This window comes from Seriola dumerili, unplaced genomic scaffold (assembly GCF_002260705.1).
Source record: "Seriola dumerili isolate Sdu_G_001 unplaced genomic scaffold, Sdu_1.0 BDQW01000877.1, whole genome shotgun sequence".
NCBI classification, from domain to species: Eukaryota; Metazoa; Chordata; class Actinopteri; order Carangiformes; family Carangidae; genus Seriola; species Seriola dumerili.
In genome coordinates, this window is record NW_019175132.1 from 1,107,368 (window position 1) to 1,124,554 (window position 17,187).

General features: G+C 40.3%; 2 protein-coding genes across 5 annotated transcripts; both read right to left on the reverse strand.

Moving 5' to 3' along the window:
* Positions 1–905: 905 nt before the first annotated feature.
* pigo (phosphatidylinositol glycan anchor biosynthesis class O) lies at positions 906–10,817 on the reverse strand. Of its 4 annotated transcripts, none has more exons than XM_022766612.1 (12): positions 10,743–10,817; positions 9,854–10,332; positions 9,017–9,160; positions 8,505–8,628; positions 7,937–8,096; positions 7,016–7,102; positions 5,591–5,773; positions 3,860–5,456; positions 3,535–3,738; positions 2,721–2,905; positions 2,366–2,436; positions 906–2,072 (listed from the first exon to the last, which is right to left on the reverse strand). In XM_022766612.1, exons 2-12 carry the CDS (start codon positions 10,329–10,331, stop codon positions 1,943–1,945), a joined length of 3,363 nt encoding a protein of 1,120 aa, XP_022622333.1. In that variant the 5' UTR covers position 10,332; positions 10,743–10,817; the 3' UTR covers positions 906–1,942. The 4 variants fall into 4 exon arrangements, with proteins under 4 accessions (XP_022622333.1, XP_022622332.1, XP_022622334.1 ...); XM_022766611.1 differs by having other exon boundaries at positions 10,621–10,774; XM_022766613.1 differs by lacking the exon at positions 7,016–7,102 and having other exon boundaries at positions 10,621–10,774.
* A 797-nt stretch (positions 10,818–11,614) lies between these two features.
* On the reverse strand, positions 11,615–16,145 carry stoml2 (stomatin like 2). The gene is made up of 10 exons (XM_022766615.1): positions 16,017–16,145; positions 15,075–15,227; positions 14,474–14,573; positions 14,271–14,329; positions 14,071–14,172; positions 13,820–13,954; positions 13,517–13,661; positions 13,216–13,295; positions 12,996–13,124; positions 11,615–12,841 (listed from the first exon to the last, which is right to left on the reverse strand). Exons 1-10 carry the CDS (start codon positions 16,059–16,061, stop codon positions 12,731–12,733), a joined length of 1,059 nt encoding a protein of 352 aa, XP_022622336.1. The 5' UTR covers positions 16,062–16,145; the 3' UTR covers positions 11,615–12,730.
* Positions 16,146–17,187: the final 1,042 nt, after the last annotated feature.

Here is a 17,187-nt window from a genome sequence, read left to right on the forward strand (position 1 = left end):
AGATAATTTCCTGTCAAACATTTGTGTACAAGTGAGACTTTCAGCAACTCTGAATTATATGAAATGGAAATGTGGAAAGCCTCCGTGAATAATGAATGAAGCACCTTGAATGATGGGTAGAAAGAAAACTCATGGCAGCACCCACTTCCTTCATCAAGTCACTGGATCAATGAACATTAGTTTGCATGGCGATAAATAATCTCAAAGTTGAAACATGCGTGATCATAAATAATAATAGGGAATAAATTTAATCTGTATATTTAAATTACTGTGAGGCAGAGATGTCATGTACAAAAGTTTTATTACATTTTTCACAGATTGTAAAATCATTTGAATTAATCAGTTATTTATATATTAAACATTTTAAAAACAGAAAAAAAAAAAAAAGTGCCCCGTTATCACACAACCAAGCCAAACCATCACTTGAGCTGAGGTCACTACAGCAGTCGCTCTACATGACCAATCACTCCTTTTATAACTGCCTGAGGAATGCAGTACTATTGCATTATAGCTAATTCAACCTGAGCTCAACATCCCATTCAATACCATGCATTAGCTAATGAGCTTTAGCTGCTGACTACAGCTGCAGAACAGTAACAGATCTTACACCGGAGACTGACTCAGATGTCCTGTAGAAATAAATTCACTGACAGTGTTTCTGGAGGTCCTGGATTTAATGGCCCTGCTAAATTAATGACATCATACACGAAAAAAGGCATTTCTTAAAGCTAGGCACCTATTCCAGGGACAAGGTGAATGAGGCCCAATTAAGACAATAGTTTCATTTGAGATTAGAAAATGAAAAATCAGTGATTTAAAAAATCTTAATTATAAATAGACATTAGAGTTAGGAATCAGAAAAAATAAAAGACCATGAGAGATTAAGTACCAGAAACTGTAAAAAAAAAAAAAAAAAAAAAAAAAACAGCACAGTAATAAAGTATGAATTGGCAGTAATCAGATGCACTGGGTATTTCAACATCTTGAAAATACAAAACATAAAAAAAAAAGGAAAACGTCCTCCAGCAGACACTTAAATGACATGCTGTAATGCACTTGGATGGATCTCGTCAAATGGAGTTGACCTGCTTTTACGAAATGATAATAAAGTAGCTCCAGACGTTGGGTTCAGTTTCTGCAGTGAGACGCTGAACCTTCACCTGCTCATTAGTTCTATGTCACTGTGGGAAAACAGTCAGCTTAATTTAATTGTCAAAGCCTTCCTTCCATAGCTGCTTTTTATATCACATTCAACCGTCAGTTTGGCCACTCTGTTGCACATAAGTGTAACATCAGTCTCAGTTATGAGGTGGGGGAAAAAAAACCCCAGATACTAAAAGGCCAATTTTGTTTCAATACTGAGGTTATTAGCCAGCTGTGACAGGCCTGTAGCTTGTGTAAACTGTATGTATTTAGTGAAGCTTTTTAACTGCTTCACTATGAACCACTTGCAAGACTGTGTGGCTTGTTGAGCTTGGAAGGTTTCATCCATCAAGTTAGAAAACAGGAGTTTAGGAGAAACATTCAGTAACTACTATTTTCTCCCTAATCACATACAACTCTGGACCTCAAAGGCCTTTAACCCCCTTCATATTTGTGCGGTGCTTTACAACCTTTATCCAAAAACACTATCAAAAAAAAAAAATGGAAGAAAAAAAAAGTGTCCAGATGCTCAGAGTTCGTTCAGTCCAACATTTGATGTCCTAAAGTCCTTCTGGCTGAAAACGAGGCAGGCCTCAGTGTCAGTAACATAGCCCTCAAGAGAGTTACAGTAAGAGGCGACCTCACATGACATGTTTGTGGGGATCCTTATGTTAGACACCAATGGCAATGTTTCCATATAAAAACTTTACAGTGACCACCATGTCCGTTTTTCTCTGTGGCACGGTGAGCTCAGGTGGGCGTCTGTGATAAAGCAGCAGCAGCAGCACCAGTGCCGTCGCTACCTGGATGCATCAGGGATGATTCTCTTAAACCAGCGGCCCACGGCTACGTCTACTCTCAACACTAATGTGACCCCGATCAGCAGAGACACGCTGCTCACCAGGAACCCTGAGGCCTCAAACATTAACCTGGAAGGAGAAAAAAACCCTTTGAAATCTGTATATTTCAAAAAAAAGTGACACAATACTAGCAGCAAATATTTTTCAGAATTAAAATTGTTTGGAAATAATCTATATCAGTATTCACGCAACTGGAAAAAAACAAGCACAATAACGTTTAAAAAAAGATAAGAATTCCGGATGTATATTCCACATTGTAAAAGTCCTGTATTCACCAATGTAAATTCACTGAACTGTGAGTTATACTGCGTTCATATCCTCAGTGAGTTTGTGTGAGATGGAAAATCCATTCAGGCACTTACTTGGGTGCGAAAACCTTCCACACCATTAGGTGTCTCCTGAGGATAGCAGCTGCACAGACTGAAGCAAAGACCTGTGATAGAGCAGAAGAACTGAGTGCTGTGATGTGATGTGATGTGATGTGATACACATTGAAAGAGTGGAACTGAGCCAAAGACATAAAAAAAAAAAAAAACCAATACAATACAATAAAAATTGAACATCACAGAAAAATGTGACTTTGTCCCAACTCATAGATTGATAATTTGAACTAGACATTTTAATTTGATGACCAAACAAACAATAACAGATGATAATTGTGCCACTACAATGTGTTTAATTACACAGCCTGAGACATCTCTTGGTCTATGGTCGCACCTGTGCTCCGTGAATAAAGAGGTAGCGTGTTGAGAGTTGTAGGAGAGCAGAACTGAACTGCTGGGGGTTTTCTCTCAGTCTCATCTCCATCACAGCGTCCTCGCCTTCTTCCCCACAAGCTCTTCCTCCTCTGCTGCCACGTACCTCGCACACCAGGGGCCAGAACAGTAGCAAGGGACAACCCACTGACGACAATCAGACATGGACACAGAGGGACATATTACGACACTCGTATTGAGACAAAATGTTAACCCACGATGACATTTTTTATGATTTCAACTACACCAAAAAGAAATTTAAATGTTCTATAACATGAAGTTGAAAGTGAAATTTTTATCTGTAAATCAGTTAAATTTATACTGACAGGCTATTATTATCATTTTTTTTTTTCAATAAATAACAAGTATGCATTGGTTTTATTTTTAATAAGTAGCCACAATAATAAAGGCATTTTAACTTTGGTACTTTGAATGGATTAAAAGTCAAAGCACACAGCTACATTACTTTCTTGGGGACAAATTTTACTTTAAGAACTGAAAATTGTGTTGAAACTGTTGCCAGAACTGAGCGCAATACACTTTAAGAACATCATGTTTTTATTTGTTTTTTAATTAAATTTAAAGTTAGTTTTAAACATTTGTATTCTAGTTCTGTGTTGTATTGCACTTTGTCTTATGTCCCAGCAGAATCCTTTTACTTTTGCAGATGCAACCATCTTTTCCTATTTCCATCATCCACTTAATAAAAGATCATGATTGATGAATTGTATTAAACTCACTAGCAGCTTTTTTTTGTCATTTGTCTGGTAAACTACCTGCAAACAGGATGTGTGAAGCAAATGTGTTGAGGGTAACCAGTGAGGCGGGCAGTATGGTGCCTGTGTGTCCATCAGGGAATCCCACAAAGGCAGCGCCCCACTGGATGGAGGGGAAGGTGGGAAGGTGACCTGTGGCATGGAAGAACTGGGTGGCAGCCAGGGACCACATCACTATTGGAGTCCAGGGCACATTAAAGCCACCTGAGGAAACAATGAGTAATGGGTTAAAGAACAAGGAGCATGTCAATACTAATAACTGTTGTGACTGAAAAAGAGGCAAAGGATGCGCAAAACAAAAGATGTGTGATTTTGAATATCTTACCAGTATATGTCCCATGTAGGCCACTGAGGGTAGTGGAGGAGGCCTGAATGTGTAACAGGGCTCCCATTTCTAGCAGCAGCAGAAGGAAAGACAGAGACATGCCCTCTGGGTGCAGCAGCAGCAAACCAATTCCCAGCAGGCCGCAGAACAGCAGCAACGGGGCAGAGTATACAGTTCCAAGCCCGTAGGCCTCCACTGCAGGCCCGCTGTCCACCTCGCTGCCCCTGCTCAGCTCTCCGTCGTCCAGGGAACGACGCATGCGCTGGTAGATCTGGGGGATGAGGTGGTGCAGTTCGGCTTGGGGGCTGATGCCGGTGCTGGCTCGGTAGCGGGGCGGGGGTAGGGAAGAACCTCTGGCTGTAGCTGCAGCCCTGGTCTTCACAAACACAGTGAGAGGGTCTAGCCAGATCAGAAACAGCCCCAGCCCCAAGAGACAGAAGGCGGCCCTGGGGAGGGCCAGCTGGGCCAGGCTGATCAGCTCGGCCAGATTCCTGAAGCTGTCCTCCGGAGTGGCACTAACAGCCCAGTGGAGCCCCAGGCAGACAGACAGCAGTGGTAAGATCCAGCGGGCTGTGAACACTGTCCCACCTGAGGAGTTGAGGTTACCATAGTGACGGAGGCAACGTCTCAGTAGATATGTCCACAAGCCCAGGGAGAAGATAGAGAGGATGTAGTGGATGTTCTTCAGTTGGCTGTCCTGCAACCGGGAGAGAGGAGAAAGGAACGGCGATGGCTGACAGGAGCCCTGCTCTTCCCGACAGCCGTGAAAGGACAGGGAGAGGTAGAGGCTGCCAACAAGGAGTCCTACACAGGTCAGCAGGGTGCTGCTTTCTTTCCTCACAGTCGATGGAGACAGGGCTGGGGAAGGCAGAAGCCCAGCTGACTTCAGAGGGTCATGGCTGGGGGGTAGAAGTAGGCCATCCCAGTTGAGATGGATAGGAATATAGAGAGCCAGAGAGAACATGAGAAAGGTCACTACCCGGCCTTCAGCAATCACGTAGCTATCTGAGAGCAGGGAGGCACAACGGAGAAGTGGAACCACAAGAGGGGGAATGAAGAGATGACGTGGGGTCAGCCAGCGCGAACACTTTGGAGCTTTAGATCCATTCTTCGCCACTGCAGTGGGTCTAGATCGACAAGCTGTCCAGAGCAAGAGAAGTTCAGAGCTGAGGGCAGCAGCTGCCAGGCACCAAGCTACCTCGATGTAGCCCTGCGTGAGCAACTGACCCGCAACCGTGCAACCCCCCGCTGTTAGTGCCACGGCAACCGGAGCCTTCAGTCCAGGACCATTCTCCCTGATCAGCACAACGGACAGCTCAGACAGGATGAAACACATCAAGCAGGCAAACGCCAGGATGGCTAAACCTGCTGCCATCTTGAAAGGGTTGAATCGAGCCCAGGTAGCTCGGCAGGTGTCTCTGACAGAGGTGAGGTAGGCCTGCAGTGAGGCAGCCAGCTCTGGGGAGGGTGACCGACCCTCTCTAATTGTGGTAAGGTACTCATAGGAGAGACGGGTGAATTCATCCTTCAGCTGAGAGAGGCTCTCTGGTGGGATGTCTTTGGCCATGCCAGAGTAAGTCTCCAGGAAACGGTTTACCTTCAGAAACACAACGGTGACATGAGGTGAAATCAAAAACACCTAAAACCCACAATTACAGAACATGCTGCAGGATATGTGAAGTCTGAAGTTTTTTTTTTCTGTATGGAAACACTCCTAACTGAGCAGACTACCTGTTTTGCATTGATCCACAGTGCCTCCAGCTGGCTGAGACCTCCAACTGCACCTTCCGTCTGCCCATGGGGAGGGAATAAAGGCAAGAGAACCTGCCCGACGCTGCTGTACGGGATGGGAACTCCCAGCAGCAGAGCCAGGGTGGGCACCAGGTCAGTCTGGGGCACCACATCCTGTTCACTCTACAAACATGAGAAAATAAAAGCCTGCCATGTCAGTGTACTACTGCATTTATCTGTGTTTCAAAAGGCTGCAGTGTAATGAGAAATTTGCACAATTTTTCATGTGTGACTTAAAAGGAGCTGCTCTGATGCTCTGAGATGTCTGATATGCAATGAGAAGATTTGCACAAAAAAAACCCTGTCTCTGGTAGACAGCTCTACCCAGTGTGTGGTAAACCTTTAGAGAGGCACATTAACATAAACTAAGAAAAGGAGGCTAGGAGATCAGTTAAATGTAATTAGTAAGTATTTCAATTTGCCATGCTTGTTTAGAATAAGGTTTGGTATCAAAGAAACTGTCAAGTCCAAAAATATGGAATTAAATGTTTGGTCAGATTTGTGACTTTGTTTCCTTATTCTTTGATCAGACAGTTGCAGATTAATATTAAAACGTTGGCATTTTTACACTAAATTCTTTTAGCAAAGTTCTTGTAGTCCTGCTTGTTACCAGACCTAGTTAGAGCACCAGTAAAATATGCATAAAATAATCACAAAACAGAATTCACTTTCAACAGCAAAGGAAGATAACTGAAATTTTGTTTTCAGAAAATAAAAATCAACAGGTCAAGGTTAGTCTTTATTCTATAATTACTATTCACAGAAACAAGCATCAACATATTTTTAGAGCAACAAATGGCTCATTTCCCCAAAGTTGGTGTACTCCCTTAACTGCAAGCAGATTATGAATAAATGTCTTAATTAACTCAAGTGGTCAATTACCTCTGCAGTGACATTCATCAGTAAGATTGGTGGATTTACTCCCTCCTTGTAAAAAGAAAAGCTGATTGGTAAGTGAGTGTCTCAGCGTCTCATAGGACGTCATGCCCAATAATGTCCCCTTTCATTATTAGCAGTGGTATTTTCTGTGTGCTCATGTAACGCGCAATTTTCTACAATGTATTATGTAACGCTCCAATTGCACTGCAATTATGGAAATCAGTGCTGAAGTTTACTTTGTCTAGTGTGAGATCCGTCTTTATCCCTGAAATGGCAGAGACCACCTGCCAGCATCAATTTAACGGATTCAGGGAACTGCACAGCCGAGCATGAACAGAAATATTCATGCAAGGAATGGTGTGATGCTCCATGTTTGTGAGACAGCAAACGCTTTGGTGATTTGGAGAGACAAACATGACGTAAATGTGTATTTGCTGATAAAATAAAGGCAAGCAAACACACAAACAGATAAGGGCAAATAGTTACGGGATCTTTCATGTTGTTCTGCTTCTTTATTTGCTCATTTGTGGACTGAGCTGATATGCCGCCGTTGTTCGACAGCATGTTCTTGTTCTGTGAGAGGGTTCAAGAGTCAAGTTTCTCGCTGCCAGTTGTGACTGAGCATATATGGAATATAATGAGTCTTTTCTGTGAACTTTCATCACTTTGTGCTTATCTCTCACTCTGCTCTGCATTTACTTTTAGTTAACTGGTTACTGGAATGTGCTTTTTAACAGAGACAGAGAGAAATCTGAGGTCAGTGGGACAACCAACCAAATTTAGTCTAACCAAGACATTTCAATTCAGCCTACTTTGATTTTTTTTTTCATTATCATTCTGCTTTTTATTATTTATTCAATTCTCAACCTTGAGAAACGATGTATTCCTGAATTGTATACATATTTATAATAGTAGTAATAACAGTAAATTATTTCATTAACATTAGGAATGGGCTAGAACAGGCTTATTTGTATTTTTTTTTTTTTTTTTAAGAGATCTATGATTTTATTGTGTGTACATTGTATGTGAAATTACATTTTACACCATGTTTCTTTTTAATGTTTATCATCTTAATATCTTTTAATTAGATATAAACAACATGGGCAAATACTGTATAAAGAACATTATGGAAAGCACTCTTAAATGTGTGGGCTGAGTAACAATTAATGATTCATCTGAACTATTCCTTACATATTAAAATACACATTACACATTAAAATAATGAATGAACTCTTCCCTGAGCCTCTACACTTCAACAAACTTGTTTAAAATGCACAAAGGCTTTTCTTAAGACTGACTGGTTGGCTATGAGTATATGATCACAAAATCATTTTGAATGTCATTCTTTTGTATGACTATATTGATCAAGTTAAAACTGACTGTGAAAAAGTTGGCTAGTTTACTGACCTGTGATGGGGGTCCGGGAAACAGAGGGGCGGGACTATAGAGGAAGATGGCAGCATCAGTCTCCTTCTGACTTTCTCCACCATGATCTCCAGTGTCCGTCATCCCATGATCTCCCATCACCACCAAGAGGGTGTCGTTCTGCAGACGGTCAATCACAGACCTGGAGGAAAAGGATGAATATGGTTTCAGGAAATATTCAAAGACAGTCATCTCACTTCCTACCATTTTTTTCTATAAAAATTTATGAATTCTCAAATTCAAACCAGCTGATTTTAATTTTATATAGTTTGTTTTCACCAGCAGTGCTAAATTCAAAAACATCCCAGCTAAGATTAACATATTAAAAACCTTTCCTTACATCTTTGAATTGACATTATTTTCATGTCATTCATAATAAGTCCTATTTCCATACTGTCCATGACTGTCTGGGTCAACATTTTACAATATCAGTGTCACTATAAGTGACCTGATTATCTGTAGAACTACAGGAACACTCACAGCACACGATAATGACAGCAGCTGGAGGATACTGTCAAACAAGCTGGTAGCAGCTGTACTGTTGTCTCACCTGATGACCCCATCCATCTGGGTGAGCTTGTCAGCCATGGCCGGGTGGTCGGGACCAAACCTGTGGCCACAGTGATCCACTCCAAGGAAATGAGCCACCAGGACATCCCAATCACCACCCATCACTGTCAGAACCAACACAAAGGGACAGATGGAGAGACATGAAGTGCAAACACAATACAGGCTTGGCCACAGTCTTCCATAAATAAGAAATGCCTCTAGTCCTAAGACTGTTTGCCTCAGGGCTGCCAAAATTGTTGTCTGACAGTTTTTTGACATTACCACTGGGGTGTGACAATGTGCAACATTTTTTTTTTTTTTTTTTTTTTACATCTCAGCAATAATTTAGTTGATTACAATAAAATAACAATGAAAACAAAAGGGCACCAAATTGTGTAACTGTACTTTACATATCATTAACATGCCAGGTGCTTATGGTATTGCATAGCTCTCCGGGCAGGTGTAAAATGTATGTTCTTATAGTTCCATAAAAGCATATTAAATAATACATACTGGTGGTGTAGAGGTGCTGGAGGATCCCATTGTCCACTGTATGCAGATCCTTGACATTGAAAGAAGGGAAGGGCAGAGAGCGGTAGAACTTCTTAGGAAAAAGATTCTCCCAAGTGTCATCGCCCATAAACACCACTCGCTTGCCTGTGTTGGGATACACACATTTAAAATGAACAAAATCAGACAGTGCCATTAGGTTTTTCCATGACATTTTCACTTAAGTTATAAAACTTGGCAAAGCATGTGACAAATGCAATTTAAAAAAACACATCTGTGTGGCCATAAGACTCACTACATGCATATTTCACATAAAATGTGAGATGACACCTCCAGTATTTCTAGATTTCTAGACTAGAAAAAATCTAAACTCTTCTATTTTAAAGTTCTATGTCTTATTTTCAGTTTGATTTGGTCAGTATTGTGATATATCAGACTTTTGTGATATATTACCAATATACTAGCACCGCTGTCATAACAGATTCTCTTGTGAGTGCAACAGTGGTTTATTATTCCCCTTTTACTCTTTTCCTGAGCCCTGGATTGCTCTGTGCTCTGGTAACTCACCCAGAACCCAAAAGAGTTTATACAACAGCTGTTCTGGCAACACTTGTCCCAAAGTCATTCATTGTTTTGTAGCTAGACGGTTGAAATGCTTGAAAGACACAGTACAGCAGCAGTTTTCAACACACACTGAGAACTGATAGACACTGTTTCACCTTAGCTGTCAATAAAGCTCTTTGAAAACCCACTTTCCTCCTCAGTTCTGCAAATAATATGATCTGTCATGCATGACTGTCTTATACCGTTTTATACGTATACACCTGTGTAATTACTCACCTACTTGAACAAACTGGTGGATGAGATTGTCCTCCAAGATGGCGCTGGACGCAAAGTTATTACCTACATCCACAAACGTGGGCAAGGAGCCAGTGGTGAAGCCCTTGATTCTCTGCATGGTGGTTGTAGGCGGGTCAGCACGGAAGGGGTACAGGCGGCTGTGAGAAGGCCTGGATGAGGCTGTCTCCTCCAGCACAGGCAGCTTATTCTCGTATGGTCGGGGCGTCGTGTTGTTGGGGTCAAAACGGGCGAAGTCGATCTTCAGGGCGTCAATGATGAGGAGGACAGCCCTGCGGAAACGAGGCTGGACGCGGCAGAAGTCCACTGGCTCCTCTCCGGGCTGCAGTACGTCTCCGCAGGTGCTGGTCCTGTTCACCTCCAGCCTCACCAGCAGGAACCCACCCACGAACAGGTAAATGCCCACAAAGTACATGGCGCATATGCAGAGGAGCAGGGACAGCACTGGGAGCCCCTTCATCCTAAACACACAGCAGCACAGGTGAAATTCAGGCACACTTGTTCCACACCAAGGTAAAAAAGTCAAGGGAACAGTGGGTCTGTTAGTGTCACCTGCTACACAAGATGCTAATGCTGGCAACGTGTAACTTCACAGAGACCTCAAGTTTCACCTAAACCAGTAAACACGGCACGCGGTGTTCAGACGTGACAGGTAATATTAACTAGCTAACGTTAAGATGAGGGCACGGTTAACGTTACTAAGTTAACGCTGTTAGCCGCGGCTAGGTCGCCTCGTTCTTGTCACTGACCTTGTACAGTGTGGTTTTCGTCCTCTCTCGGCCGCAGGGTGGACGTGAATGTGTGTGTGTGTTAACAACACAGGGGCACAGGTATGTCAGGTAAACAGAGAACGACGTGACACCACCCTCACCTTCATTGGGACTCCGGTACAATGAGATTAGATGGCTGGTGACGGCTAGGAACTTGAGTGGGCATGGAACCCGGCGGAAATTCACGGCGGACGGTTTTCTTCGTAACACGGCAATATTTTTAGAACTTGCTTCCCTGAACTCGGTATTCAGGCACAAATTGTTCTCAGTCGTTGGATAGAAAAATATAAACATCAATAACAATATAATCGCAGAAATAGTATTTTTTCTTCTTTGGCTAAACCAAATCACATATGAGGTCTATAAATCCTTAAAAATTAAGAAATTAAAGGAAGAACGGGTGGGCAAGAATTGAACGTTTTATCCGTGGTTAAATAGTTTGCATGAATATACGTTTTTATACTTCTGATATTTAAATCAGTAATGTAAATGAATGAAGTTTTGCCAATGTTACTGAAAAACCTTCAGTATTTGTGATAATTACGAAGCAATAAAGTCCAATGCAAATGAAACTACACACCTCAGATATTTATGTCTGTAAGGCAAAGTAGAGGGCTCAAAAACATTGCAAAGGGAGGGAGGAAGCAAAGATGTGTCACTCTGTCAGTATTTCAAGAACACAAAAACTCATTCAAAAAAATCTAAAGATTTTTTGTTAAATAAGCAAACAGTAAGTAGATTCTATGTGAAGTCTGTCCCATGTCCATTATGGTTATAGGTTCTTTAATCATTTTAAGCTACATTTAGTGTACTCTTGTCAAATGATAGTATGAAATCTGGCATTTTGTTTCTCTCCATCATGCCCCATTTAACGTACACTGGGATATTTGTACCACACCTGGATTACCACTGTGATTTTAAGTGGTAAATACATAATAAAAAATACAATATATTTAATGAAACACCCACCTAGTTAACCAACTTAACAACTTTATTTTATTATGCTGGGAGTTTTTTCTGCATAACATTTTCCACACATTACATTTAAAGAAGTCCAGTAGTTTCTCATGAGTCGTTTCACACCATTGTCTTGTAACATCACTGTATATTTTTTTAAACAAGTGCTTCACAACATCCCTTTCCACCACATCTTAAACCTTCTAATGAAGTTTTATCACTTTGTGAGAGTCTCAAATGACACATACTCAGATGTGCCAATTTCATTTTGCATTATGTTCCATAAACCTGTTGTAAGTATGAAAGAAACCTATGAAATGACAAACTTGTTAGCTTTGCAGAGAACCTTGAAATTTAATAAATATACCCATAAGACATAAGAGGTGAATATAGCTATAAACAGGAACAATTGTTCCTAGGGCTGACTTTGTATACTAACTAATTATCAAGAGGGAATTATTTCTGAATCATTTTACACATTCTCAAGACTATTTCTCAAGCAACTATTGGTTTAGCTTTTTCAGGGAGATGTTTTAATCAAACACAGGCCAAATTGTGAATTAACTACGCTTTAACTAGACTTCCTACCATTCTGAGACATCCAGCCAGCCATCGAATGTAGCAACTCAAAAGGTGCTGGTCCCAAAGATGCAGAAAACAGCTGAAGAACTCACTGATCACTGGCACTGATTTCTGTAAACTAGCCACACTGAAAGCAGATGGTTCACCTGAGCTGACTGTGTTTACCGCATTAATACTAATGAACCCACAGAACCTGAAAAAAGATATTTGGGCCAGCCCAGGAGCACAGGTTGCAAAGAGGAGAAAACATTAAACATGATTGAATGTTTTATCAAATGTCAAATTATCAAATTATTGAATGTAGTAGTGCGGTTCTATTCAAAACCTTTAAATTCACTGCTATGAGTATATTTGGCTGGAGGCTGGTGTTTATTTCCCAATCTGACAATAACTGAACAGTGAAGATTACAAATCCTTTTACTTAAAAACATGTGGTTTTGTGAACCTTCAGTCACGCAGCAATGCCTTGGAGCCCCCGCCGACTGACACATAAACTGCCTCCTCTGGTTCTGTGTCATTTACTGCTTTGAGTTCATTTTGACTCTGACTGCTACTGAATTGATTCCGATTGGTTCTGAAGCTCTTCACTCTTCTCCTCCACCGCTTCTGTCTTGGCTACTGCTGGGCTCGTCTTTGCCAACGTGCTGTAAATGGTCATGGCCTGAGAAGCAGGAAAATGGCGACAGTCATTAACGTTACAACTGACGACAACAAAAGCAACAAAGATAATTCATCTAGATGCTGTTAACATACTGTATATCTTTCAGGACAATTCTATTAAAGATAAAAAAAAATAATAATGCATGTATAGATACCTGTGTGACCATTCCGCTGATGTCACCAGTATTAGAGGGCAGAAGGATGGTGTTGGACTCTTTGGCTAGGTTCGAGAAAGCAGACACATACTGCTCGGCCACACTTAGCGAGGCCGCTGCATTTCCATTCTGCTCAACGCACAAAAAACATCATCAAAATTAACCAAAATAAGACTGTGAGCAAGGTTATCCCATTAGAAAAACAAAAATTACTGTTCACCTGCTCAGTCAGAGCCTCTGACAGCAGACGGATGGCCTTTGCTTTTGCCTCAGCTTTGGCCCAGATAGCTTGGGCCTCACCTGGAACGAACCAAGTATTTAATTGGCGACATATAACCCATGTAATCATCTGCATTGTGTCAGTAATTAGAGTATTTTCAGCCCAACAACCTCAACTTAAAACCTCAGTTAGAGCAACAAATATGAGAGAAAAGAGCCATCCCTCTAAGCACAGTAACTGCAAACAAACCACAGATTAAAAAAAAAAAAAAAAACTATATTGTGTAACTAAAGGCACCTACCAGCCGCTTGATTGATCTGCTCTGCTTTTTCTCCCTCTGAGGCCAGGATCTGAGCTTGTTTACGGCCCTCAGCGACATTAATGGCCGCTTCCCTCGTCCCCTCAGACTCCAGCACCGTGGCTCTCTTTTTACGCTCAGCCTCCACCTACACAGAGTGAATATAATGTGTGTGTTAAAACTTTTTCTGTGATTAATGGGTCTCTCTAGCATTCACCAGCATTGTGCTGAATTTCAGAGTGGCTTGCAAATGAAATCCAAACAGAATAAAGACCTGTTCTTTCAGAGTCAACATATTACCCTCACCTGCATCTGCATGGATTCTTTGACACGAGGTGGAACATGTATATCTTTGATTTCATAACGGAGGCAACGAATTCCCCACTCATCTGAAGCTTGGTTGATGGAGTGGACGATGTTGGAATTTAGGGACTCCCTCTCCTTAAAAGAAAAAAAAAAAACATAATGAAATTAAATGCAAAAATCCCCACCACACATTTTATTTTAAGAATACAGTAACACTGCCAATGTGAGATGCAGCAGTAGTTTGTTGTTACCCTGAACACTTTGTCCAGTGTGAGTTTGCCCAATTCAGAACGCATGGTGGTCTGTGCCAATTGTGTGACAGCATATTCTGGATCCTCAACACCGTAACTGGCCTGGGAACAAACACAAGTGACTGAGAGATTAAAAAAAAAAAAAAAAACATTTATATCAATATTATCAGAGTATAGCAGTTCTCATTTTTCAAGCATACCTTAAAAGGGTCTAGGATCCTTAAGTAAAGCACTCCATCAATCTGTAGTGTTACATTATCTGTAAAAATAAGGAAATTCACACTTTTATTAAATTTTGTCCCTCAGGCTAAACTGCATATTCCTCAAGAAAATGATGGATGATCCCCAAAGAGAAATTGCCATCACTCTCATCCTCCCGTGACAGAAGCATCGTGTTACTTACCTAGAGATACAGCAGACTGCTCCGGGACATCAATCACTATCTCTTTGAGACTTTGCACATAGCGAATTCGGTCAAGTAAGGGTATGAGGAAATTTAAACCCTAGAAGAAGTCAAACAGAAAATATATGAGTTTTTGTACTTTGCAATATCGGAGTTTTGGTCATGATGCTGAAGGGGTTTTTGTTGTTGATGAAAAACAAAGTAAAATTCAGCCTAAAATTCGTAATATTGTGATTTAAATAAGTCAATATTCCATCAGCAGGTGTTTCTATTATTTTTGTCCACCAAATTTATATTAATGAGGGAAGGCAAAAGAACAGAATCATCTCTCCATATAATGCAATACAGTTCAGCAGCACCACAAAACATATCCTTGAATCTATACCTCTCTAAAACAGTACACAACTGAAAAACAGTAAAAAATTGAACATTATAATCTTCATGAAGGCAAATTTATTACAGGGTTGTTGTATTGGACTACATTCATTTTAGCTAGGTGTGTCTAATAAACAGACAACTGAGAATATCTTATTTTTGCAAGAATGCCTTCTAATTAACTTGTATATGGAGTTTGGTAGGTATTGAGAATAATGGATGATACCGGCTCTAAGATCCGGTGGAAGCGACCCATCCTCTCAACCACCCAGGCTTCCTGTTGGGGCACAAACAGGATCACAGTGTTCATGGGCAAGCTGGACGCCCATCGCTGCTGTGCTGGTGTTACCCACAACCTCGGCGCAGTCCGCTGGGTTTGCTACAGAGACACAGAATTACAACAATAAATGCCATCAGATTTGCAGAAAGTCAGCTTGATGAATAAATTCTACAGTAATAAATGAATCTATTGTTAAAACATGGTTTTCACACCCAAGTCCTGACTGCAAATGATAATGTCCCTTGTACATAATTTAAGAAGATCAGGTTGCAACTAACTATTATTTTTTATCGTTGATTAATTTTTCAATGATTCCTCATTCAGTAGTTTATGAAGAGTCAAGAAACAGTACAAAATGCCACTAACAATTTCCCAGAGCAAAATTTCTCCTACCTACAGCCTGAAAATCCAAAGATATTCAATTCACAGTGTCAAAAACCAGCATATTCTCACACTGGGGAAGTTGAACACAGCAGATATTTGGCATTTCAGCTTGACAAATATCTAACTCAATCTTTGAAATAAGTTAAAAAAAAAAAAAATCTAAGATGAGTAAAACATGAATATCTCAAAACCTATGCCTGAAGTACTGTACCGTTTCTTACTTTCGGTTTAGCTGATTTGCTCGCAACTGCATCCAATTGTGTGTAATATGTAGACGTTAACACTGTAAAGTTTAAACATAGTCTAATTTTCTTGCCAGAACAAATAGTTAACATGTCAGTCAGAAGTCAGCTAAAAAGGTTTCTCTCTTGTTAACTTCATACGTGATACTCCTTCCAGGATGAAGAGTGACATTTCGTGGATTATTAACACACTGCTGCACGCTGAATGACACTAACTAACTAGCTAAAGAGCCGGAGATAACATAATAACATTTTAATTTACCTGCAAAAGCGCCCCGCCGGCCCGACACAGCGTTCTTAACATCATTCAAATACAGTAAAGTGATAGTAAAAATAAGATTCAGCTTCTTAAACTGGACACTGTGCAAAACTCTACACTCATGTGAGTGACCCTTGCCGATCAGGAAATGAAAGTTACATCACTGGTGCAACGCTGAAAAACTCCGCCAGTGCGAGCAACAAGAACCGAACGACTATCGTTCCGCTGGCTCAATCATATCTACTGCTGCTATACTGCTACTATGTAGGAATCATGTACAAATAACCAGGATGCTTATATTTCATACCAAGATCATAATATAATCCACGCCAAAACATGTGGTGTGTCCTCAGTAGTTGTAGTTCCAGCAGTAGTACCACTAGTAGTAGTACAAGCCATTACAAGCAGTATCAAATTTCCTGAACCCGATGAAAAACAAGCTCAGTAAGTGTCAGAGACAGAAAACCTTGAGGTCAACATAGTACAAATATGAAATGAAAACTCTGAATGTAATATTACAGCCAGTGAAAATTACAAAAAATATTTATTTATTTATTATTATTACTATTATTTTAGAAAAAATAGTAATATAACATTTTTAAAAATATACATTCACTGAAGAGATGAAAATTTGGTTGCAAGAAACTTAAAACTAGTAGAGATATTAATTGTGAAATTGTGAAAAATTAACGGTTCTTCTTTTGGGTAAAAAATTATTTTATTTCATCAATTTGATTACTCGAAAACAATCATTAACTATTTACACGAAAACATGTTGTAAAGGCTTATGATTTCTTGATGTTCCGTAATTCAGCGAAAAATAAGTGATTGGTGAGGCTTAGAATACACATACAACAAATCGCAAAAATAAAATTATGAAATTTTCAAGTTTTTCTAAGGTCCCATCAATTTAATAGAACTTTTTACTCTTTTTTCAAGAAAATGGAATGGCCCTTTTGCTTGGATTTTACATCTGCACAAATTAATAATATTTTTTTGCAGAATTCCTACTAGAGATAGCCACCTACAGACCTCACAAATACAAACTTTGATGCAAACAAAACCAACAAACAGGATAAAGGCTAATAATTATGTGGACCTTCTATATAGCTCTGAAATACCCGTTGTTATTCAAGTTTTTATCTTAACCATTAAATAAATGGAGCCAATGTAA

Coding starts and splice junctions, on each gene's coding strand:
- pigo (XM_022766612.1), bottom strand. CDS start 10,331: ATGAAGGGGCTCCCAGTGCTGTCCCTGCTCCTCTGCATATGCGCCATG. Junction 9,161..9,853: donor CCACCAGTTTGTTCAAGTAG/GTGAGTAATTAC, acceptor ATCCCAACACAG/GCAAGCGAGTGGTGTTTATG. Junction 8,097..8,504: donor CAGATGGATGGGGTCATCAG/GTGAGACAACAG, acceptor CTTTTCCTCCAG/GTCTGTGATTGACCGTCTGC.
- stoml2 (XM_022766615.1), bottom strand. CDS start 16,061: ATGATGTTAAGAACGCTGTGTCGGGCCGGCGGGGCGCTTTTGCAG. Junction 14,173..14,270: donor GGATCCTAGACCCTTTTAAG/GTATGCTTGAAA, acceptor GTTTGTTCCCAG/GCCAGTTACGGTGTTGAGGA. Junction 13,296..13,516: donor GCAGATCAATCAAGCGGCTG/GTAGGTGCCTTT, acceptor GGTTCGTTCCAG/GTGAGGCCCAAGCTATCTGG.